At 39.6% G+C, this 26,207-nt stretch overlaps 1 protein-coding gene across 2 annotated transcripts in view; it reads left to right on the forward strand.

Annotated features, from left to right (window-relative positions):
- DCC (DCC netrin 1 receptor) overlaps nt 1–26,207 on the forward strand; it is a 1,280,644-nt gene that overhangs the window by 1,150,629 nt on the left and 103,808 nt on the right. For both annotated transcript variants that reach the window (XM_042239663.2, XM_042239664.2), the window contains exon 22: nt 19,191–19,256. In XM_042239663.2, coding sequence (XP_042095597.1) covers nt 19,191–19,256 — 66 coding nt within the window. The remainder of the gene's footprint in view (nt 1–19,190; nt 19,257–26,207) is intronic.

Consider the following 26,207-nt stretch of genomic DNA (forward strand, 5'->3'; position numbering starts at 1 on the left):
ATACTGTGGGAGATACACTGTCATTTTTCCCAGTTTACTGATAAAGAAGCTGAATCTCACAGAGTTCAAGTGATTTGCCTATAGACACGCAGCTGGTAAGCAGCACAACCATATTTCAGACCCAGCCAGCCATCTTCCAAAGCCCCTATTTTGAACCACCAAGTATATCCATGACTACATGCTACACATACATATACACAACCACACACACAGCACTTTTGACGTGTATCTGTAAAGTCCCTGCATCTAAAGTGGGCATGTGGATACTTTCCTAATATCAGCCTTTCTTTCCCCAATTCAGTGAATATTCTAGAGAACAAAGCAGTTATAATCTGAGATCATCCTGTAAGTAGGGAGCTGTAGCACTGCATATATGATCCTGACAGTCCTTTATCTCAGGAAACACAAGCATGGTGCTATCTGTACTGCCTTGGTCAGCTCGAGCGGCCAATACAAAACACCACAGTCTGGGTGGGTTAGGTAACAAGTGTATTTTCTCATAGTTCTGGAGGCTGGAAGTCTCAGATCAGAGTTTGGCAGGGTTGGTTTCTGGTCAGAGCTCTCTTCCTGGCTTGCAGACTGCTGCTTTCTTGCTGAATTGTCCTCACAGGGTGGAGAGAGTGAGAGTGAACTCATAACCCTGCTTATAAGGATGCTAATCTTATTGGATCAGGGCCCCACCCTTATGACCTCATTTAACTTCAAGCACTTCTATAAAGACCTGTATCTCCTTCCTAATACAGTCATACTGGGTGTCACAAATTCAACATATGAATTTGGGGATGGGGAGGACATAATTCAGTGCATACCATCTACTTTCAAAACCAAAGCTGTTCTTTCACTGATTCTCTTTCCAGATTTTCAAATGAGGAAACAGAAAAAATTGTTGTGCAGGACACTCAGATATAGTGTCAGGCAGAGTTGGGACTCAAACATGTTTATCTCTGACTCCCAGAGTATGTTGTCTTTCCTTTGTAGACTGTTGCTCTATTTATGAAAAAATTGGCTTTTTGTTTTTCTACAATCAGCTTAAACCTTTTAGATCTTCAAACAGAAGCATTTATTAAAGCCTCTGTTTGGGGATCACAGTGGAGGATAGCCATAACTATAAAGTATGACCGATTCTTGAAAGTAATTATTAGATCAAATTTTTAATCATAAATGATTGCTTTTGCACCCTTGAGCAAGTGAAAGGAAAGGTAGTTGCACAATCGTGTCCGATTCTTTGTGACCCCATGGACTGCAGTCTGCCTGGCTCCTCTGTCTATGGAATTCTCCAGGAAAGAATACTTGGGTGGGTTGCCATTCCTTCTCCAGGCGATCTTTCTGACCCAGGGTTCAAATCCAGGTCTCCTGCATTGCAGGCATATTCTTTACCAACTGAACCACTAGGGAAGCCTTTAACCCCAAAATGTTATCCTCTGTGTTGAGGTGTTGATAATGTAAAAACTGGTCATTCTTAGCATGAAGACAAATGCTAAGTTTCATATGTGTTTCCGTGCTTGCCCACTGGGGCAGTAGTACAGGTGCTGTGGCCATGGCATAACCATAAAGAGGAATCCTCATGACATGATCTGTATCACTGATGATAAGAATTATAGGGGAAAACGGCTTGCTTCAAGCACCATCAAGTATCTTTAATTCACCGTGGCCTGCAGAGGGGTGATGTAAAACAGGAGACCTGGAAAAGAGGCATAGATTCACAGGCCAGTTTTTAGTTCCAGATATTGCCCTCCCACTGCCGAGAGAGAATTACACTCCTCTGAATGGTGGTAATGGCTGGTAATGCTCCGGGCTTTTCCTTCAGCTCAGTGTGTGATGGAAGAGAATCAGAATGCAGTCGGATGCCCGGGATGCTAGCGCCATGCTGAGACTGTGAGCGCCTATGTGAATTTGGGCATGGGACTGAACTCCTCTCAGCATCCTCACCTGTAAAATGATGATTTAGCCCAAATGATCTTTGATTTCTTTTAAGTTTAAGATGATCAAATTTTAGAATTGGTATTAGAAAACTAAAGCCCAGGCACAGCATCTCCACGCCGGGTACCACTTCGCATGTCAGCACTCCCGCTGCACACCTGCCGCTCTTCTGTGCGTTGAGCATGTTCTATCACAGTTAGCTCTCACAACGTCCCTACAGATGCAGAAGGTAAAACTCTTCAGAGGTTAAATCTTGCCTGAAGACTCACAGTGTGTAAGGAGTTAGGCTGAAATATATACCCAGGCTAAGTAGCTTGAGAATCTCTGCTCAGAACCAATGTATAATTTCTGGGAATGCAGTAAGTTAATAAGCTCCTACTTTGTTATCAAGAAAGTGAAACTTACACACCCTTTCCATAAATTCACCCAGTTTAAAGGTCTTTGTCTTTCCTCAATAGGGTATTCAGGCCAAGTACTTGACATTACACTGGCCATTTTCCACCTCAACAAGTTTAATCTCATGAATAAACAGAATGTTAATTGTTTCTAGTTTTAGGGAAATAAGCTTTTCAAGGCAGTCTAGTCAAGCTTGGAATTTAGTTACTGTAATTCAGATTTTGCAGGATTTGGATCACAGGAGCCAGGCTGCTGTTTGAGAAATTGACACCTTTAGCACCTTTTGATGGGAGTCATTTAATTGAAAATGAAAACCTCTTTACCCTGTTATCCTGTGTAATTTCAAGTCACTTTATTAGTCAACTGCTTGATACACTCCCTTGAAAAAAACCTACTCTCACATATGTTTTTCTCAGCTCCAGAATTTTGCAATTCTGGAAATTATAATGTTAAAAAAAACAACTAGAGGCCCAAAATGAGTAATGTGCTTTTGATAAAATATCCTGTCCCCGGCAAGCAACCAAGAAACTGTCTAGTCAACCTCTCAGAAGCTATTATGTTTTAATAGGTAACTTTGAAAGAAAAAAAAAATGTACCTAGTGCTCACAGAGGTTAACATGATTCATGGGATAGTTTTAATCTTCTCAGACCTGAAAGCTAGACATTTTCATTAATAAGCCCTCAAAGAGATATCTTAAGCAAGTCCTTGTCAAGCCTACTATGATGCCAAAGGTCCTTGTTTGTCATAGATATCAGCCAAATATTAAGTTCCTAGCTTTATTTTCTGCCTGCTTTATCAGTCCTGGATTCTGCCTCCTCAGTTTTCTTTCTGAAACACGGATGGTTCACTGTTACTTGCAGAATGAAGTCAGTTCTTTGACATCAGGGTCCTCAAATTTCCCATTCTAGACTCAAAACCTCCATGTATGTCGCAGTCTATTAGCAAAGATTCACAAATCACTCTGGAAAAAAAGTATCTTTAGAACTCCATGCTCTTAGCCTTAGCAGTGCACTCTCCCTTTCTCTATTGAGCCTTATCTTTGAAGGCTTCTTCCCAATTTTCTTTTGTCTAAGAAGTCTTTGTTACCTTTCTGGTCATTTATTCTTCTGTATGTCCATAACACCCAGTTTAGTCTCTGCTATGCTATTTGTTTCTTATAGTTCATCTATATACATATCCCCAAAGTCTTGGCCAGGTTGTAAATTCTTTTGGTGGCAAAGGGCTAGTCTCATTCACATTGTCATCTCTGCCTCCCTACACCCCCAATCTCAAATTTTGAACCTACCATATTATAGTTGACTGATAAGAGTTTGTTGTTGAATTATGACACAGATATTTGAAAAACAGAGTAATCTGGAAAGACAGCCTTTACCATCTTACCCAAAGTATCGTTTAGAAAACCCAAAAGTAATAGTGCATATGCCTGTGGTATACTGTGCAGTCAGCCCTCCCTATCTTCCTTTTCCAAACCTGCAGATTCAGCCAGTGTTGGATCCTGTCCTGTGTTTACCTATTATATTTGAGCATCCATAGATTTTGGCCTCTGAGGCAAGTCCTGGACTCGATCCCTGCAAGTATCGAGGGATGACTGTATAGGCGATTGATCTTGGGGGAGATGAAAAAGATATGAAAATATTTTTTTTCCAGTAGGGAAAATGTATCTTCAATATTCATCTATTAAATTAAAGCTGAACAGAAAGAGAAGTTCTTTCTGATCCAGGAAAAGGTGGTCACGTTGTAGATGATTTTGATCCACTGTGTCCTTTTCTTAACCTTTACCCTTCTCTGTGAAGGTTCTTCACCCTTTTCACCTTTCTTGATCTTCTCTGTCATTTACTGTCAGAGAAAATGTATACACTTGCTGTTCACCGGCTGCTCATGATTCTGAGTATGTAAAGAACAAAATCAAAAGTAGTGGGTGCAGATGAGTTTTTGAAATTCCAAATGTGCGATATGAAAACAGTTGGACTCACTTTTGACAACCTGTTTAAAACTGTTTGCCTAGCACTGCTCTGGATGTGATGAAACATAAGAAAGAAGTATGGTTCTATGGGTTCATTTTCAAAAAGATACAGTATAGTTAGGATGTAAAGACTCCCAGCCCAATATGAAAAGTATGAAATGCTAAAGCAGGTGGTACTATCTGCATATGTATGTTACAGGGTTTCAGATAGGAATCACTGTGAGTAGTAGTAAAAAGACTTTAAGATCCAGTAGTTTAAATATATGAGTAAAACTTGAGTCAGCACAAATATCTATAGAGGGAAAATGACTTGAACTTTTATTCAGAAAAATCCTGGAATAGGAAAAGCAAGAAGTTGCTCAAAGAATGAGGATTGCAAAATGTGCTCAGGGATAATTAGGGCACCGCTGTACAGACTAGGGCACTGTGGTTGAGATAAATTGGTAACCGGGCTTTTGTTGTTTTTCTCTGCTCCAACACAGCAGTTCTCAGGGCTTTTTGCTCTGAAATACATCAAGTGCCTACTGTTTACACTGACTCCTGAAGACCAGCAGTGTTCCCCTGCATCCAAAATCCTGCAAATCTCATTCACTCTTGACCGCTGATACTGATCAAACGTTTGAGGGGAACAGCATCCGTGAGAGTGAGGGTCAGGGAGAGGAAAGGAAAATTTGGGATAGGAACAGGGCCTCACTTTCCATCATCAACTCTTTAAAGATTTTCCTAGCTCTTGGTCCACTTCTGTTATGCCTTTTCTGAAAGGACACCTTCACTTGTCCCAGTCCTTTGCGTGGTGACAAAGATAACTATTTTGTTTCTTTTCCAAAGACTGTTGTGTTTTGTCAGCCTTACTGAGAATGGAGCTGCCATCTTAAGTCAAACCCACACAGCGAAGTCCTCCCATTCATACACCCTGATCAACTCTAGGAGATGCTCTAATTTCTGCCCAAACTCACTCTTTCATTTATTAATTGCTCAATAATGGTAAAACCATCTTCATCAAAGTCAGACATCAAAGTCAGATAGATTCAACCACTTAAAATGAGTATGTTAGTTAGTCTTTCTGAGCCACAGTTTGCTCATCTACAAAACAGAGCTAATAATGTCTACATCATCAATTTGTAATTAATAGCATCCTCATCCTATTTATTATAGAAGTCTTTCCTGTTGTATTTAATTTGCTGTTCACACTCAGCTAGAATCATCACTCTAGAATGCATATTTGATTGAGTCATTTTTCTACTTAAAAATACCTTCAGTAGATCTGTTCCCTATAAGAAAAACTCTAGATTCTTTTGTAAAGCATATAATGAGTTTTATGACTTCATCTCGGCCTCTTTCTCTAAGCTTACCCAGTTCATTCTTCTCTGGTACTTTTACACTCATCTTTTAATTCCCAGCTGTCACCCCTGAAAACTCAGGGGTCACCCTGAGTGATGTCACCTCAGCTGTCAACCCTGGAACACTTTCCATCATTTTTCTGGGTGGAATTAGTCAATAATCCTGTTTTTCCATGTTCACCTACTTAAAATTTTTTTTAACTTTTGAATTTGACAATGTAGTTATCATTCACTTAACGTATTTTCTCTCACTAGATTATGAACCTCTGCAATAGTCCTTTTGTATTACTAATGCTTAGAGCCATGGGTGGTCCACTCAACACATTTGTGGACCAGATGGATGGACCATGGACAGATACACGAATGAAGAAGTTCTGTGCTACAACCGTGTTATTATTTACACATCCTAACAGTGCAGCAGCAGGAGCTCCCATTCTAGTGTTTCATACTGCAGTTACAATTTCCCTATACACAGTCACTTGGAGAAGAAAGAACATCCATGCTCTTCTGTATTTTCTTGCTGTGCTACTTGGCAACTTCACTAACACAAAAACATTGCTAACACTGCCTTTTGGAGAGACTTGTGGACCATCCAGGTGGGGAAGCTCCCATAGGCCCTCATAGCGTTTGGGAATGGTTGCTCCCTTATAATCCACGTAAGACCATGCCTCATCTCCATATTGCTGTCTGGTCAGTGGACAGGCTCTTAGGAAGTCATCCAGGGAAGTGTCCATGTTTAAGGAATCAGGATTGTTTGGAAATTTTCATAAAAACTAGGCTGCCTCTAAAAGTGATTTCCTAGACCTGTATGCTGGTCATTATTCCAGATGCATTATCAGAAGGAATGTATTCAAAGACATTCTTGTGAGAGGAGATGATTTAGAGACCATTCGGCTATACCATATCAGTAATATTATTAAGCATCACTATGTGATGGCACCTTACGCCAGTACTCTTGCCTGGAAAATCCCATGGATGGAAGAGCCTGGTGGGCTGCAGTCCATGGGGTCGCTAAGAGCTGGACATGACTGAGCGACTTCACTTTCACATTTCACTTTCATGCCTTGGAGAAGGAAATGGCAACCCACTCCAGTGTTCTTGCCTGGAGAATCCCAGGGACAGGGGAGCCTGGTGGCCTGCTGTCTATGGGATCGCAGAGTCAGACCCAAATGAAGTGACTTAGCAGCAGCAGCGACATGAACAAAGCTAGTGGAGGTGATGGAATTCCAGTTGAGCTATTTCAAAACCTGAAAGATGATGCTGTGAAAGTGTTGCACTCACTATGCCAGCAAATTTGGAAAACTCAGCAGTGGCCACAGGACTGGAAAAGGTCAGTTTTCTTTCCAATCACAAAGAAAGGCAATGCCAAAGAATACTCAAAATACCGCACAATTGCACTCATCTCACATGCTAGTAAAGTAATGCTCAAAATTCTCCAAGCCAGGCTTCAGAAATACGTGAACCATGAACTTCCTAATGTTCAAGCTGGTTTTAGAAAAGGCAGAGGAACCAGAGACCAAATTGCCAACATCCGCTGGATCATGGAAAAAGCAAGAGAGTTCCAGAAAAACATCTATTTCTGCTTTATTGACTATGCCAAAGCCTTTGACTGTGTGGATCACAATAAACTGTGGAAAATTCTGGGAGAGATGGGAATACCAGACCGCCTGACCTGCCACTTGAGAAACCTGTATGCAGGTCAGGAAGCAACAGTTAGAACTGGACATGGAACAACAGACTGGTTCCAAATAGGAAAAGGAGTGCGTCAAGGCTGTATATTGTCACCCTGCTTATTTAACTTCTATGCAGAGTACATCATGAGAAATGCTGGACTGGAAGAAGCACAAGCTGGAATCAAGATTCCCAGGAGAAGTATCAATCACCTCATATATGCAGATGACACCACCCTTATGTCAGAAAGTGAAGAGGAACTAAAAGCCTCTTGATGAAAGTGAAAGAGGAGAGTGAAAAGTTGGCTTAAAGCTCAACATTCAGAAAACAAAGATCATGGCATCTGGTCCCATCATTTCATGGGAAATAGATGGGCAAACAATGGACACAGTATCAGACTTTATTTTTGGGGCTCCAAAATCACTGCAGATGGTGACTGCAGCCATGAAATTAAATGACGCTTACTCCTTGGAAGAAAAGTTAAGACCAACCTAGATAGCATATTCAAAAGCAGAGACATTACTTTGCTAACTAAGGTTCAGCTAGTCAAGGCTATGGTTTTCCTGTGGTCATGTATGGATGTGAGAGTTGGACTGTGAAGAGGGCTGAGCGCTGAAGAACTGATGCTTTTGAATTGTGGTGTTGGAGAAGACTCTTGAGAGTCCCTTGGACTATGAGGAGATCCAACCAGTCCATTATGAAGGAGATCAGCCATGGGATTTCTTTGGAAGGAATGATGCTAAAGCTGAAACTCCAGTACTTTGGCCACCTCATGCGAAGAGTTGACTCATTGGGAAAGACTCTGATGCTGGGAGGGATTGGAGGCAGGAGGAAAAGGGGATGGCAGAGAATGAGATGGCTGGATGGCATCAGTGACTCGATGGATGTGAGTCTGAGTGAACTCCGGGAGTTGGTGATGGACAGGGAGGCCTGGCGTGCTATGATTCATGGGGTTGCAAAGAGTTGGACATGACTGAGCAACTGAACTGAACTGAGAGTTCATAACAGTAACCAATGTTCTTCTGAAATAGATATGCGCATATATATGTTTTTATTTTATAATACTTAGCAGTTCAGTTCAGTCGCTCAGTCATCTCCGACTCTTTGTGACCCCATGAACTGCAGCACACCAAGCTTCCCTGTCCATCACCAACTCTCAGAGTTTACTCAAACTCTTGTCCACTGAGTCAGTGATGCCATCCAACCATCTCATCCTCCGTCATCCCCTTCTTCTCCTGCCTTCAATCTTTCCCAGCATGAGGGTCTTTTCTAAGGAAAATACTTTTCCTAGCATCATACATGCATACATATTTCACAGATACAAGAATTTTTTCATCTCTTCTTTGATTGACATCTGCCACATGCTTAGAAATCCGGCCATGTGTTGGTCTGGACTAGTGCTGCTTTTTATCTGTATTTGCAAAAGATGAAAAGTGAAATATTTGGAAACTTTTTTCCTAGTTTAGAACATCACTTGCACAACTTTCTTTACACATCATTTGCCATGTTCCACAAAAGATTATGCATGTGCTACAGGGAATCAGGACCCAGATTCAAACTGCAGTGTCAACCAAGAGCTAGGGATTAAGAGTTTATTTGTTTAAATTGTTCATATCTAGAATAAAATTTTCTGTTTTGTCTAGAAGTTTCCTGATTGACACTTGGGTCTAGGCAAAATTGATAATAGCAGGTTTTTTCACCCTAATCTTCATAATAACTATATGTTCACTCTTCATGACATTTATATATGAAATTATAATGTTATATTTTATACTGACTTCTAAGGATTTTTAGAGAGCTTCCCTGATAGCTTAGTTGGTAAATAATCCACCTACAATGCAGGAGACCCCAGTTTGATTCCTGGGTCAGGAAGATCCGCTGGAGAAGGGATAGGCTACTTAGTCCAGTATGCTTGGACTTCCTTTGTGGCTCAGCTGGTAAAGAATCCACCTGCAACATGGGAGACCTGGGTTCAGAAAATGAATTTACTTCTTGTCAGAGTCTATTTATATTTTATGGCATAAAGACAGAAATCGGAACCCCCAAAGAAATGACCCTCATGGTCAAGGAAAAGATGGACAATGGCTTATTTGGTTCTCTTGCACTGGGTCTGACTAGAGTAGGTCACCAAATGCATTCCCGTTCCTGTCAATTACTGTTCATAGACTTGCCACAGGATCCTTGAGCATAAAACCTCAATATCCCCTTCATGGATCACAGCCTTGTCATGGCAAAGGGGCTTGCATAACTCAATGGAGCTGTGAACCATGCTGCACAGAGCTACCCAAGACAGACAGATCATAGTGAAGAGTTCTGATAAAACATGCTTCACTAGAGGAGGGAATGGCAACTTACTCTTCTTGCCAGGAGAACCTCATGAACAGTACGAAAAGGCAAAAAATATGACACCAGAAGATGAGCCCACCCACTCCCCACCAACCCACCAGGTTGGAAGGCGTCCAGTATGCTACTGGGGAAGAGCAGAAGGCAATTACTATAATAGCTCCACAAGTAATGAAGAGGCTAGGCCAAAGTGGAAATGGTGCTCAGATGTGGATGTGTCTGGCGATGAAAGGAAAGTCTGATGCTATCAGGAACAATATTGCATAGGAACCTGGAATGTTGGATCCATGAATCAAGGTAGATAATTGGACGTGGCCAAGCAGGAGATGGCAAGAGTGGACATCAACATCTTAGAAATCAGTGAACTAAAGTGGATGGGAATGGGTGAATTTAATTCAGATGCCCATTATATCTACTACTGTGGGAAAGAACCCCTTAGAAGAAAGAGAGGAGCCCTCCAAGTTAACAAAAGTCCAAAATGCAGTACTTGGGTGCAATCTCAAAAATGACAGAATGATCTTAGTTCATTTCCAAGGCAAGCCATACAAATCACAGTAATATAAGTCTGTGCCCAAACAGTGATGCCAAAGAGCTGAAGTTGACTGGTTCTATGAAGACCTACAAGACCTCCTAGAATTAGCAGTAAAAAAAAAAAAAAAAAAAAGAAAGATCTCCTTTTCATCATGCAGGATTAGAATACAAAAATAGGCAGTCAAGAGACACCTGGAATAACAGACAAGTTTGGCCTTGGAGTACAAAATGAAGCAGGCAAAGGCTAACAGAGTTTGTTAAGAGGACACATTGATCATAGCAAGTACACTTTTTCCAACAAGAGAAGACTCTACACATGGACATTACCAGATGGTAGTACCAAAATCAGACTGATATGTTCTTTGCAGCCAAAGATGGAGAAGCTCTATATAGTCAGCAAAAACAAGACCTGGAGCTGACTGTGGCTCAGATCATCAGCTCCATATTGCAAAATTCAGGCTTAAATTGAAGAAAGTAGGTAAAACACTAGACCATTTGGGCATAACCTAAATCAAATCCCTTATGATTACACAGTAGAGGTGATTAATAGAATCAAGGGATTAGACCTGGTAGACAGAGTTCTTGAAGAACTATGAATAACATTGTACAGGAGGTGGTAACCAAAACCATCCCAAAGAAAAAGAAATGCAGGAAGGCAAAGTGTTTATCTGAGGGAGCTTTATAAATAGCTGAGGAAAGAAGAGAAGCCAAAGTTAAGGGAAGAACTGAAAGATATACCCAACTTCAGAGTTCCAGAGAATAGCAAGGAGAGATAAGATCTTCTTAAATGAATAGGACAGAGAAATAGAGAAAAACAATGTGATGGGGAAAACTAGAGATTGCTTCAAGAAAATTGGAGATAGCAAGGGAACATTTCATGCAAGGATGAGCATGATAAAGGACAGAAATAGCAAGGATCTAACAGAAGAAGAAGAGGCTAAGAAGACATGGCAAGAATACACAGAAGAACTATACAAAAATAGTCTTAATGACTCAGATAACCATGGTGCTTTGGTTACTCACCTAGATGTGGATATCCTGGAGTGTGAGGTCAGTCGGGCCTCAGGAAGCATTGCTGTGAGCAAAGTTATTGGAAGTGATGGAATTTTAGCTGAGCTATTTAAAATCATAAAAGATTATGCTGTTAAAGTGCCAAACTCAATACGCCAGAAAATTCGGAAGACACACCAATGGCGACAGGACTCGAAAAGGTCAGTTTTTCTTTCCAATCCCAAAGAGTGGCAATGCCAAGAATGTTCAAACTACTGTACAGTTGCACTCATTTCACATGATAGCAAGTTCAGTTCAGTCGCTCAGTCGTGTCTGACTCTTTGCGACCCCATGGACTGCAGCACACCAGGCCTCCCTGTCCATCACCAACTCCTGAAGTTTACTCAAACTCATGTCCATTGAGTCAGTGATGCCATCCGACCATCTCATCCTCTGTAGTCCCCTAATCCTCCTGCCTTCAATCTTTCCCAGCATCAGGGTCTTTTCAAATGAGTTCTTCACATCAGGTGGCCAAAGTATTGGAGTTTCAGCTTCAGCATCAGTCCTTCCAAGGAATATTCAGGACTGATTTCCTTTAGGATGCACTGGTTGGATCTGCTTGCAGTCCAAGGGACTCTCAAGAGTCTTCTCCAACACCACAGTTCAAAAGCATCAATTCTTTGGTGCTCAGCTTTCTTATAGTCCAACTCTCACATCCATACATGACTACTGGAAAAACCATAGCTTTGACTAGATGACCCTTTGTTGGCAAAGTAATGTCTTTGCTTTTTAATATGCTGTCTAGGTTGGTCATAACTTTTCTTCCAAGGAGTAAGCGTCTTTTAACTTCATGACTGCAATCACCATCTGCAGTGACATGATAGCAAGGTTATGTTCATAATCCGTCAAGCCAGACTTCAGCAGTACATGAACCAAGAATTTCCAGGTGTACAAGCCGTGTTTCAAAGAGACAGAGGAACCAGAGATCAGATTTCCAACATTTACTGGATCATGGAAAAAGCAAGGACATTTGAGAAAAACATCTACTTCAATCCATTGACTATGCTAAGGCTTTTGATTGTGTGGGTTACAGAAAACTGTGGAAAATTCTTAAAGAGATTGGAATACCAAACCATCTTACCTGTCTCCTGAGAAACCTGTATATGGGTCAAGAAGCAACAGTTAGAACTGGACATGGAACACAGACTGTTTCAAAACTGTGAAAGGAGTACATCAAGGCTGTATATTGTCACCCTGCTTATTTAACTTATATGCAGATTACATGATTCAAAATGCTTGAATGGATGAATCACAAGCTGGAATCAAGATGGCTGGGAGAAATATCAACAGCCTCAGATATACAGATGACACAACTTTTCTGGTAGAAAGTTAAGAGACTATTGGTGAAGGTGAAACAGCAGAGTGAAAAAGCTGGCTTGAAACTCACCATTCAAAAAACTAAGATCATGACATCCAGTCCCATCACTTTGTGGCAAATAAAAGGAGAAAAAGCAAAAGCAGTGACATATTTTTTTGTGTCCAAAATCACTGCAGTAGTGACTTCAGTCATGAAGGAAAACTATGACAAACGTAGAGAGCATATTTAAAAACAGAGACATCACTTTGCTGACAAAGGTCCATATTGTTAAAGCTATGGTTTCTCCAGTAGTCATGTACAGATATGAGAGTGGGACCATAAAGAAGTTTGAGCCCCAAGAATTGATGCTTTCTAACTGTGGTGTTGGATAAGACTGTTGAGAATCCCTTGGACTGCAGGGAGAGCCAATCAGTCCATCCCAAAGGAAATCAGTCCTGAATATTCATTGGAAGGACTGATGCTGAAGCTGAAGCTCTGATAGTTTGGCCACCTGATATGAAGAACTGACTCATTTGAAAAGACCCTGATGCTAGGAAAGATTGAAGGCAAGAGAAGCGAGTGACAGAGGTTGAGATGGTTAGCATCACCAACTCAGTGGAGATGAATCTGAACAAACTCCGGGTGATAGTGGAGGACAGAGGAGCCTGATGTGCTGCAGTTCATGAGGTCACAAAGATTAGGACATGGCTTAGCAACTGAATAAAAACAATACAGCCTCAGTACATGCTAGTTGCCCTTGTATATGAAGTAGTAATATTATACTTTTTTTTAATGAGTGAACTTTCTTTCATGTTAACTTGAAAACAATGTGTTGAACCTGAGGAAAGGATGAAAAGAGCTCATTCATTTTTATATTAATATATGTTTGAAATATTCTAGGCATAGGCTATGATTTTGCTTCCTAGTTTTCATACCTTTTTTCAAAGTCAGCAGGGTTACGAACACTTAGCCACATTTTTCAGCCTCTGGAAAAGCGTCTGCTTTAAATATATCTCAATATGATCTGTGTACTGAGCAGTAAAATTATATTCACATGGCATCAATGCATTATCTTTACCCAGTGGTATACAAGACAGAAAATCAATGCACTTCTCTTCATTATCACCAGAATTATCTTCAAAGAAACCATTTCTAAGATCAAGATGATATCTCAGTGCTCTGTATCCTTGGGAGGATATATATTGAATGAATGTTAGACAACCAGTCTGTTCATTTAATTTAGATTATGGCCCATATCTTGGGATTGATTGTGTGAGTTCCATTCTGAAGGACCCTCTGTTAACTTCAGTCAGGAAGAATGGATTAAAAATAGATTAGAACTACCACATTCAGCTTTTTCTATGTCCTCTGCAGAATAATTTTCCATTCACTCCTTTCTGAACTTATAAACATCCACTCAGAAAAACCACTCTAGAACTAAATTCCAGTTGAATTAATCTTTTCTACAGACTTTGTTTATTTATTTTTTGGCTCCACAATCACTGCAGATAGTGACTGCAGCCATGAAATTAAAAGACGCTTGCTCCTTGGAAGAAAAGCTATGACCAACATAGATATCATATTAACATTACTTTGTCAGCAAAGGTCTGTCTAGTCAAAGCTATGGTTTTTCCAGTAGTCATGTATGGATGTGAGAGTTGGACTATAAAGAAAGCTGAACACCAAAGAATTGAGGCTTTTAAACTCTGGTGTTGGAGAAGACTCTTGAGAGTCCCTTGGACTGCAAGCAGATCCAACCAGTACATCCTAAAGGAAATCAGTCCTGAATATTCCTTGGAAGGACTGATGCTAAAGCTGAAACTCCAATACTTTGGCCACCTGGTGTGAAGAACTGACTCATTGGAAGAGACCTTGGTGCTGGGAAAGATTGAAGGCAGGAGGAGAAGGGGATGACAGAGGATGAGATGGTTGGATGGCATCACCAACAGGATGGACATGAGTTTGAGTAAACTTCAGGAGCTGGTAATAGACAGGGAGGCCTGGTGTGCTGCAGTCCATGGGGTTGCAGAGTCAGACACAACTGAGCAACTGAACTGAACTGAGGTGCTAAACAATTTTACCATAGGGAATATTCTTCATCTGCCCATATGTACTAAAACTTCGTGTCTGATGTAAACATTACACTGCTTAAGTTTACACACATACACACACTTCAGTGCAAATATAGAAGCAATATTTTAAGTAATAATGTAAGAATAGGAACATAAACGTTAACATGTGTAATAGTAAGAACTTAAAGTATGTTTGTTATTAACACATTACAAAGTGTTCCCAGTTTAGTCACTTATCAAGTGTTGAGAATATGGTATAAATGTTACTTTGGTAAGCACCAAGAAATACAATAATGAGCACACATCCCGAAGGAATTCATGTTACCTCTGCTCATTTTTCTCTCAATCCAGAGAGTAACTAGTAGGAAAATCATGGAGACTAACTTTTATCTAAGGGAGTATGTTTCTCTTGCCAAGATAAAATGATCTATCCTTTAAATAAAGCATAGAAAATAACTCTTTAAGTGCCTTTAGCATTTATACTATTTAAAGAGTATAAACCAAGTGGAGGAGCATAAATTTTTTGGTTTGGGCCTCCCTTAGAGGTACATAAATACAATAAAGTTAAGCCTGTATAAACTATTTTTAAATAACTTGAAAAAAGCCCCCGTCTTCCTCTTTTCAAGTCAAATATGGGATCATTTCTTTTTCTTTTTTTCTTTCTTCTTTCTGAAACCAGAGAAAGGTGGTTTACTTCAGTTATCAAAACTTTCTGAAAGAAACGGATTTTTGGATGAAATCCATGGTTGGTTAGGAGATTCAGTACTCTCATCTTAATTCTGTTCCTCACCCTAATTTCTATTAGGAAATTTGGGTACGGAGTAACACAAGAGTTCTTCTTTATATTCTTGAGAATATAATACTATATTTTTATAGTACATTTTCATTCCTGTTGTTCCTGTAAAACCATATTACTAATTCCTTAATGAATAAAGAAACTACATATCTCTAGTTTTTTTAACTATATGGAGCTTTATTTGAATAATTTTTAAAAATTTATATACATTGAAATATATTACTTCCACAAATGTTATGTTTAAATATCCATATATTCATTTATTATTTGTAATTTTTAATTTTGAAAAATGTGAGAGATTTAGTACCATAAGCAAAAAAAGGAGTTGATGATTTAAGATAAATTTAATTGTGATACGTATGAGGCTGAAAAGAATACATTATCTTTTATTTGCATGTACTTCTTTTAAAAATACTAGATAAATGAAAAATATTTTCACTGAAACATAATAGTGATTTATAGTAATAGTAAATCAATTTAGTAATGGTTATTTTATAGTAGGAATTAACTTATTCTTAGATCTTTAAAGTCAGAATAAGTTAAAAATGATATGATATTAGCTAATATTAACCATAAATAGTCCTGTATAGGATTTGGATTCAATGAGCCAATGCTGTCTGTCTTGGCAGGTTCTATATCTAATAAATCTTTTTATGCTACCCCTCCCATGAGCATCTAGGACTATGCCTTGCCTATAGTAGGCACTTAGTATATTTTGAGTTGAATTATTATCAGTTTTATGCTCCATTAAAAAATTAAGACCTCTGGGTTTGAATAGTAGTTTATATCTTTGCCTTTAAGTGACTTTTCATCTTCCAGAGTCTAATTAGGTTGCTCTTTCCCTTAATCAGTGCTTATGAAATTCACCAAGTTTACTAAATGTGTCTAATGTTTCAACTACAGCAAAAAGCCCTTTTGGCATGAGAAACAGTAATAGTCCAGTGTTTCATCTGACAATTTTGTGATTGCTGCCTTAAGATAGCAGGAGAATCTTATGTTTTTAACTTGTTATTTGTGGTGAATAATCTGCCTGCTAGTGCAGGAGATGTAGATTCCATCCCTGTATTGGGACGATCCCTAGGATGAGGAAATGGCAACCCACTCCAGTATTCTTGCCTGGAAAATTCAGGACAGAGGAGCCCGACAGGCTACAGCCCAGTGTTGCAGAGTCTGACATGACTGAGTGACCGAACATACACACACACATTTACCCAATTTACCCATAAAAAGACTTCTTGAGATTTAAAAGACATGTTGTAGAGGACAAAAACACAGAAGCACACAAAGTGATATTTGATTCCCACATCTTTAAATAAAGAGATCTCAGACTCCAATATCCCAGAAACGAGTTTTGTGTCTCTTTACTGAAGAGGTGCCAGAAGTCTTAAATCACCATGAATCTAATCTTGCTTGTTGATGATATCAAGTTTCTTTAAAGCATTTCCTGTTGGATTTGTTAAGAGTTACTTAATTTTCTTTCATGATATCCATCTAATTATAACCAACAAAATATTGACTGATGTCAGTATCCTAGATTATGTGAGTAGAATGCTCAAGTTTTCAGCTGCTCCGTTGCTTCAAAAGTATTTTGAGTTCCTTTATCTTACACAGAGCTCTAACCATATGACATCTGATATTCTTCAGCATATTGAAATTCACCATGTAATCAATAGCCTCGCTGAGTCTAAAGGGTGCTATACCCATAGAGATTTATGTTTAAGTAATATATGGATGTGCTCAGGGGCTTGTTTCTGCATCTTCCCACAAACTAGCTGGGAGAGTTAGAAACTTCATTAAAAAGACATTTGTCAGGATGCTAGAGAATAGGAAAAATCCTCCACAGGCTATGTACCTAATTTCCAGCCAATACAGAATGACTCCCAACAGGAATCATTTATTGCTTTAGTGGCTTAAGTGATGGGGCTGTTAGCTTCTCTTTTGGCTGACTGCTTTGCAATCTAGTTGCTTTCAGATGTGTGAAAAGGCATCTTAATATTCATAGAGAACTTCTGTCTCACTTCATTTCTTCCAACCTTGATCTATCAGTGTCCTGTGGGCAAAGCTTATTGAAACCCCAGATGTGTCAGAGTTAACACAAACCAGGTACTTGGGGAAAGGGTTAGGCTTATCTGTGTTTCAGTCATCACCTCCCAAGATGTTTTCACAATTGCTGCTTATTTCATACTTTTTTAAGTCACTCAGTCAGGATCAACTGTTTATGACCCCATGGACTGTAGCCCATCAGGCTCCTCTGTCCATAGGATTTCCCAGGCAAGTATATTGGGGTGGGTAGCCATCCCCTTCTCCAGGGGATGTTCGTTACCCAGGAATCGAACCTATGTCTTCTACATTGCAGGTGGATTCTTCACCATCCAAGCCACCAGGGAAGCCCAGTCACCACGATTCCTCCCTGCCTCACACACAGGAGCCTCCATCCTAATTCCCACTTGTTTATATAGAGTCATTGACCAGCAGATTTTAAACATTCAGATTTATCCTGGAAACAGAATATAATGTCATTGGATTAATTTATCAGTGCTTATTGGAAACTTAACACCCTCATTTCAGCTCTGACTTGACACTGAAAGAATTATTTTTTAAATTATGAATGCTTGGTCTGGTAACAAGACTTGTTTCTTCATAGTTCTTTTGCAAATAAAATGATAAGCTCTTAGAAAAGCTGTAGTTAAAAGTGCTAACTACAGAAAATTTGGTATGCACAGGAATGTCACAGGAGCAGGACTTGGAAGTCTAAAAAAAAAAAAAACAACACAAAACTGTACATCTGACAAAAACAACGACTGTTATCCTAGCTGGCTTCCTCAGTATCACCCTCTGATGATAACCACTTTCAGAAATCACACTCCAAAGTGAATAAAGAATTATCTGCACGCTTGTGTTTACGTGGAGATTGAACTCCCAAATGTTTTTTTTTTTTTCCCTAATAGATATTCTGGAACTCAAAATCTAATCAAATAATTACAGTTCTACAAACATACCAATAGAAAAGGGAATTACCTGTAGTGAAAAACTATTAATTACATGTGAATGATAGTATAATTACTTCTGGTTAATGTCTGGCTCAGTTCTCTTAAAGACTACTTTTGTAATTGTTGAACACCTGTTAGAAGGCAGTGTTTCCAATGAGGTGATGCTCAAGAAACCTTGTTTCTTAGTGTGTTTGTAAGAAATAGTCAGACTATGTGGATTATGACACACCCCCTATTCTTTATTCCATATTCAATAGTTCATTCTCAGGCACCTACTTGTCATATAATACAAAGACAACTTAAAGCCCACTTACAAGGCAAAAAGTACTGTCCCCTTGTAAAGTAGTAGTGCTAATTTGCCACAAAATCATGTCCACTGGGCAACAGTGTAGACTAGACTGTGAAGCAAGGAGTAGGCGGGCTCTGTCTCTCTAGGAGCCAACACCCCCATTCCTCCTGTTCAGAGATGTTCAAGACAGCAACACTTAGGCTAACACTGATGTTGTTACCTGTTGGTAGCCTGTTAACAAGGATACTGGAGGGGAAAAAAAAAGGAAGTGATGGGTCAGCTTTTCAGTGTGGAACTGAATTTAGCTTGTTTAGAAGAATATTTTCATGACAGATTTTTCTCACACATAGAAAATAGCATTTTCTTGCAAAGTATAACGGTATCACTATTTTCAGGCTGTCTCTGAGGTAGATGAATTAATCTTACTCCATTGTTTGTATATTTTTAAATACTATTGTTGTTTGCTTTGTTCCACTTGTGTTTCCATGTTATAGGTCCACTAACATTCTGATATATTTTCCCAATGAACAGGTCGCCATGGAGATGGAAGTTATTGGCCAGTTGATACGAATTTGATTGATAGAAGCACTCTGAATGGTAAGTATATAAATTAGGTTCTATTGGATTAGTCATATTAATTAAAATGGTTAATTCTAGCATGTCTGAGGCAAATTTTCTGTTGACTGCAAGTGCCAATATCCTCAAACTTAGGGTTTTAGTGGGGATAATAGAAGCATGAAATTATTAATAAACCTGGAGTTTATTTCACCAGGAGACAAGGGCAATGAGAACTGACAAGTACACAAAACAGTCAGTTTGAAAAGCCTAGACACAGAGAATTTTATAAATGATGCAGGGCTGTTAACTATCTCAGTTTGAAAGTACTCTGTATATTTGAAATATTTCCAAAAATGAAATTTTATTAAAGAGAGGTGACGTCAAAAGTACAGCAAGCTGAAACCCTTTCAGTTTCATAAACTGAAGTTACTAGGACTTTTTAAAGAGTCAGAGTGCCAGGAAATTAAGAGGCAATCTGTACAGACAATAGAGAAGGAACAATTATTTCCTCACCGTTTCCATCACTGCTGAACAATGGTTATATATGTTACATTGAAGCAAATATAAGCCATGAACACAAAACAATATATTTCTTAAACGGTGTGTCCTAAAGAACATTTGACTTCACATTCCAGGATGTCTGGCTCTAGATCTAGTTGTCACACCATCATGATTATCTGGGTCATGAAGATCTTTTTTGTACAGTTCTTCTGTGTATTCTTGCCACATCTTCTTAATATCGTCTGCTTCTGTTAGGTCCAGACCATTTCTGTCCTTTATCGAGCCCATCTTTGCATGTAATGTTCCCTTGGTATCTCTAATTTTCTTGAAGAGATCTCTAGTCTTTCCCATTCTGTTCTTTTCCTCTATTTCTTTGCATTGATCGCTAAAGAAGGCTTTCTTATCTCTTCTTGCTATTCTCTGGAACTCTGCATTCAGATGCTTATATCTTTCCTTTTCCCCTTTGCTTTTCACCTCTCTTCTTTTCACAGCTATTTGTAAGGCCTCCCCAGACAGCCATTTTGCTTTTTTGCATTTCTTTTCCATGGGGATGGTCTTGATCCCTGTCTCCTGTACAGTGTCACAAACCTCAGTCCATAATTCATCAGGCACTCTATCTATCATATCTCAGCCCTTAAATCTATTTCTCACTTCCACTGTATAATCATAAGGGATATGATTTAGGTCATACCTGAATGGTCTAGCGTTTTTCCCTACTTTCTTCAATTTGAGTCTGAATTTGGTAATAAGGAGTTCGTGATCTGAGCCACAGTCAGCTCCTGGTCTTGTTTTGGTTGACTGTATAGAGCTTCTCCATCTTTGGCTGCAAAGAATATAATCAATCTGGTTTCACTGTTGACGATCTGGTGATGTCCATGTGTAGAGTCTTCTCTTGTGTTGTTGGAAGAGGGTGTTTGCTATGACCAGTGCATTTTCTTGGCAAAACTCTATTAGTCTTTGCCCTGCTTCATTCCGTATTCCAAGGCCAAATTTACCTGTTACTCCAGGTGTTTCTTGACTTCCTACTTTTGCATTCCAGTCCCCTATAATGAAAAGGACATCTCTTTGGGGTGTTAGTTCTAAAAGGTCTTGTAGGTCTTCATAGAACCATTCAACTTCATCTTCTTCAGCATTACTGGTTGGGGCATAGACTTGGTCCAGTCAAGGCTATGGTTTTTCCTGTGGTCATGTATGGATGTGAGAGTTGGGCTGTGAAGAAGGCTGAGCGCCAAAGAATTGATGGTTTTGAACTGTGGTGTTGGAGAAGACTCTTGAGAGTCCCTTGGACTGCAAGGAGATCCAACCAGTCCATTCTGAAGGAGATCAGCTCTGGGATTTCTTTGGAAGGAATGATGCTAAAGCTGAAACTCCAGTACTTTGGCCACCTCACATGAAGAGTTGACTCATTGGAAAAGACTCTGATGCTGGGAGGGATTGGGGGCAGGAGGAGAAGGGGACGACAGAGGATGAGATGGCTGGATGGCATCACTGACTCGATGGACGTGAGTCTGAGTGAACTCCGGGAGTTGGTGATGGACAGGGAGGCCTGGCGTGCTGTGATTCATGGGGTCACAAAGAGTCAGACACGACTTAGTGACTGAACTGAACTGAAAGAACACTAATCTTGAACAGAAATGCCCAATGGAACAACTAAAAATACTGCAAGTGAAGTTGCTCAGTCGTGTCCGACTCTGTGACCCCATGGACTGTAGCCCACCATGCTTCTCTGTCCATGTGATTTTCCGGGCAAGAGTACCGGAGTGGGTTGCGATTTCCTTCTCCAGAGGATCTTTTCAACCCAGGGATCGAACCCAGGTCTTCTGCATTGTAAGCAAGATGCTTTACCATCTGAGCCACTAGGGAAGTACCCAGTAAAATTTGAATTATTTCTAATTGCCTAAGAGCTGAGTCAAAGAAAAATATTGCAAGGGATTACCATCTCAATATATGCAGACATCTCAGTGTACATATCCATAGGTAACTAGAAATAATTCAAACTTAACTGAATCTCCTGTATTTTTAATTATTAAATCTGGCAAACCTAATTTTGGATCAGTACCAAGTTTAAAAGTTTTGTACTAACTATTTGAATTTGCCCTTCAAAAGAGAATGAATTCCCTAATGAGAAAGAAACCTTAGCCCAAATTTGACATGAACAGATAAGTCAACAGATAAGAACTTTTCTTTTCATAGGAGTCAGACTTCAGATGGAGAGAATGACAGTAACTTAGAGAAATGCATGTCATTGTATTTTTGTTTTTACTATTTAAGATTCCTAGTGAGAGATATAATTGTATTTCAATTTGATCTGATATACATTATCTCACAGGAGAGAGTCATGAAGATAAAATAGATAAATGACATCCAATGACTTTGAGCCATTTTACATAGATTATTCAGAGAAGGCAATGGCACCCCACTCCAGTACTCTTGCCTGGAAAATCCCATGGATGGAGGAGCCTGGTGGGCTACAGTCCATGGGGTCGCTAAGAGTCAGACACAACTGAGTGACTTCACTTTCACTTTTCACTTTCATGCTTTGGAGAAGGAAATGGCAACCCACTCCAGTGTTCTTGCCTGGAGAATCCCAGGGATGGGGGAGCCTGGTGGGCTGCCATCTATGGGGTCTCACATAGTCGGATACGACTGAAGCGACTTAGCAGCAGCAGACAGATTATTGGCATTATCCCTTCTCAGATTTCTGCCTCACTTAATGATGTTTTAGGCATTTCCTATTAAATGAATGGTATGAACAAAGTACCTGAAACATTTCTAGAAACCCTACTGAAGTAACTAATTATTACAGGCTACATGATTCATTAAGGTGATTTGATAACCTCAGAGAATAGATGGTAGAGGGCATGCTTAATCTATTTCCTATTCTTTTTGCTAGCCAGTGGATGATGAAAAATATTAGTATGTAATTTGCCTTTAGCTTGTGCTCTTATATGCAAGTCAGCAAAGGCATTTGAAAACTCTACCTTCCTAATTAAAATTCTGCCAACATCTTATACCATAAAAAGAGGGTATATTTTCAAATTATATATACAAATGACACCTTAACTGATAAAACTCTAACACCCACCCCCCAACCTACTGATGCAAAGTAGGCTGCATCAACAAGAACACTGTAAAATCTTGAGTTTTTGAACCTCACATACAATGAAAGTTTCATACATCTCTTTATGTAGTGACAGAATTATAGACGTTTCCTCTCTCTCCTTTTACTTGCTGGATTCATCCTTCAAAGGATTGTAATAGAATAATGGTTTACTGTCAGAATACTCAAGCCGGTTGCAAATAAATTTAGAGCTTGCTAATCATTTACTTTCCCTTATATGTCTCTCTTTTAAAAGCAGCTCTCTTGGAACTCAAATAAAGAAAAACAAAGCTATAGTTCATGTTTATTCTTGAAGTTGGAAGCCCTTAATTAAATTGAGGAAACTGAAGAGGCTTCCTAAATTATGTTCTGATGACAGGTAGAATCAAAGCTAATATGTGGTGATATGATAGTATTTTACTTTTATGATGCATTCAATTTTATGGTTCACCTTCTTACAGCAGGAGAATCTTCAACTTCTGAGAATGTGATTTTGTAGTTTATATTTGTCTGAAGGATAACAACAGTGAAAATTACTTCAGTTCAATTGTTTTCTTGTGGGGGAAGATAAATCACCAATTATGTTGGTAGCTTTTTCCATAGTTTTCAAAATTAATAATATTGGTAAAGAAATCTACAAACCCTACAAGAATGTTGTTATATTGATTTCAACCTTTGAAAACTTAATTAATTTGACAGATGTGATACTTTGGTGAAGCATTATTTTAAAATTAATGTTATTGATTAAATTTTTAGTATTTAGAATCATATTTCGTATTCTGCAAAACATGACTTAAATGCTGTGGTTAGGAGAAAAAAACCATGATTTGCCCTCCAGTTTTGAAAACCTTTGTTTATTTAACTCAATAGCATTTTAACTAATCTAAGTAGAGTATATAGAGAAGCTCTTTCCATACTTGCATGAGATGGTCATTCTGAGGTTGGTAAAGTATTATAGGGCGCCCAACAGATACCTTAATGCCAAAAGAAAGATCCAGAAATAAAATTTTACACTCAATTCCATGATGTAAAGATATTGGAGCATCTCAGTGGTCTCAAGTTCTAGTCTACAAGAGGCTCTGCCCACCTACTATCTCAGCTCAGTTCAGTTCAGTCGCTCAGTCATGTCCGACTCTTTGCGACCCCATGAATTGCAGCATGCCAGGCCTCCCTGTCCATCACCAACTCCCAGAGTTCACCCAAATTCATGTGCATCGAGTCGGTGATGCCGTCCAGCCATCTCATCCTCTGTCATCCCCTTCACCTCCTGCCCCTAATCCCTCCCAGCATCAGGGTCTTTTCCAATGAGTCAACTCTTTGCATGAGGTGGCCAAAGTATTGGAGTTTAATGTTAAGGACCTCAGACTAATCCCAAACTCCAGGTACTAGAAGTGACTCTATCATGGTTTAGAAATGTGTGAATCCAGCCACTTAAATTTTTGGATCTCAGATCTCATGAGAACATAGGCAGTGTTCAGCTCGATCAGGATTTCTCAACCACAGAACTATTGCCATTTGGGACTGAATAACTTGTTTGTCGTTGGGCTTCTCCTATGCACCGTAGGATGTTTTGCAGCATCCCTGGCCATTATCCACCAGGTGCCAGTAGTGATTCCTTCCGCTCTGCTGGAACAACCCAAACTGGCTCTAAACATTGCCAAATATCCTCTTGCGGGGTAAAATCGCCCCAGTTTAAAAACCACTCATCTTGATTAGCAACCTCCATAAGTAGTTACAAGGTACATGGGTCCCTTGAGAAGCTCTGCAAAAAAAGTTTTCTATTGTCAATAAGCATTGGGAAACGCATTTGGTATTGACTTCTCTTTGGCAGGTCCCCGCCTTCCACCTGAACACTTAGAGCACTAGTTTTGAGACGGTGTCTCTGCTCACTCTTTACCCTTGATTCGGTGATCCCCATTCCCAGGCTTCAGATTCCATCTCTAGGCCAGCTCCCACAGTTACATCTCTAACACAGACCTTCCAGCTGCCTCTTCATGATTCATCGTGAGACCTCAATTCGAGACTGAACCTCTCTTCTTGCCCCACTGAGTCTGCCTGCACTTTCACCCTCTCCCCAACCCTAGACATCAGGACCGTTGCTGAGGCCTGAGCCTTCCTTTCTATCCTCCCCCATGTGCAATCCACCTTGTTCACTTCCTTGCCAGTTCTACCGCACGGTGTACCTGTCCTCTCTGCTTGACTGAAATTGCCACCATCTCAGTTTAAGGGATCGTCTCCTCTTAACCTGGCAAACTCAGTATCCTCTTAGCTGGTCTATGTTTTTCCACCACCAAGCCCTCTCCATGCAGAGGGAAGAGATATCTTCTTAGAACAAATGAAGCCTGTCACTTTGCTGAAAACTCTTAAACCATTTGTAGCTTTACCGAGGATGATTGAATTGGATCTACAAGGCTCAAATGAGCAGGGTCTTGTTTATCTTTCCTGCCTCATTTTGTGCCATTTCCTGTTTGTTCCCCATGTTCCGCACACACACACGGTCTGCCGTTAGTTCCCTCGTAACGGAACAAGAACTAACTCCTAGCAATACTTTAAAATTCAGCTTAAATGTCACTTTTATAATGAGGTTTTTCATGACCTCCATCTTCTGTCAGTGACCTCATATTATATCTTCATGTTACATCTTTCTACATGAATTCTTCTTTAAAGTACCAACTATACAGGTAATTATGTATGTGTGTGTGTATATATATATATATAAAACAGTGAATTGAATGCAACGATTATGCCTCTATTTTTTGGGGGGGTGGGGATGAGCAATCATTATTCTAATTTGGGAATTATTCTCAGACCACATAATATATAAGACTATGGCATAAAAGGAGATCCGTCCTGAGTGTTCTTTGGAAGGAATGATGCTAAAGCTGAAACTCCAGTACTTTGGCCACTTCATGGGAAGGGTTGACTCATTGGAAAAGACTCTGATGCTGGGAGGGATTGGGGGCAGGAGGAGAAGAGGACGACAGAGGATGAGATGGCTGGATGACATCACGGACTCGATGGACGTGAGTCTGAGTGAACTCCGGGAGTTGGTGATGGACAGGGAGGCCTGGCATGCTGTGATTCATGGAGTAGCAAGAAGTCGGACATGACTGAGTGACTGAACTGATGGCATAAAAATTATTATGAAATCATATGTGTATATGTGGCCCCATAAATAGCTTTTAGTGGTTTCATAATCTGGCTGTTGTTCCTTCTCTCCTCTTCCAGAAATATATCTCAGAAATGGAGCTTTTGCATCTCTCTGCTATTAGCTATGCCTTGATCCCAAGAAGAAATCTGACATTCTGTTCATATCACCATGACACGCACATAGGGTACATGTTTCAGAAATGGAAGACAGAACATTTAGCACATAGGAATTTTTTTTT

This window comes from Ovis aries, chromosome 23, assembly GCF_016772045.2.
Source record: "Ovis aries strain OAR_USU_Benz2616 breed Rambouillet chromosome 23, ARS-UI_Ramb_v3.0, whole genome shotgun sequence".
In the NCBI taxonomy this organism is placed as follows: domain Eukaryota; kingdom Metazoa; phylum Chordata; class Mammalia; order Artiodactyla; family Bovidae; genus Ovis; species Ovis aries.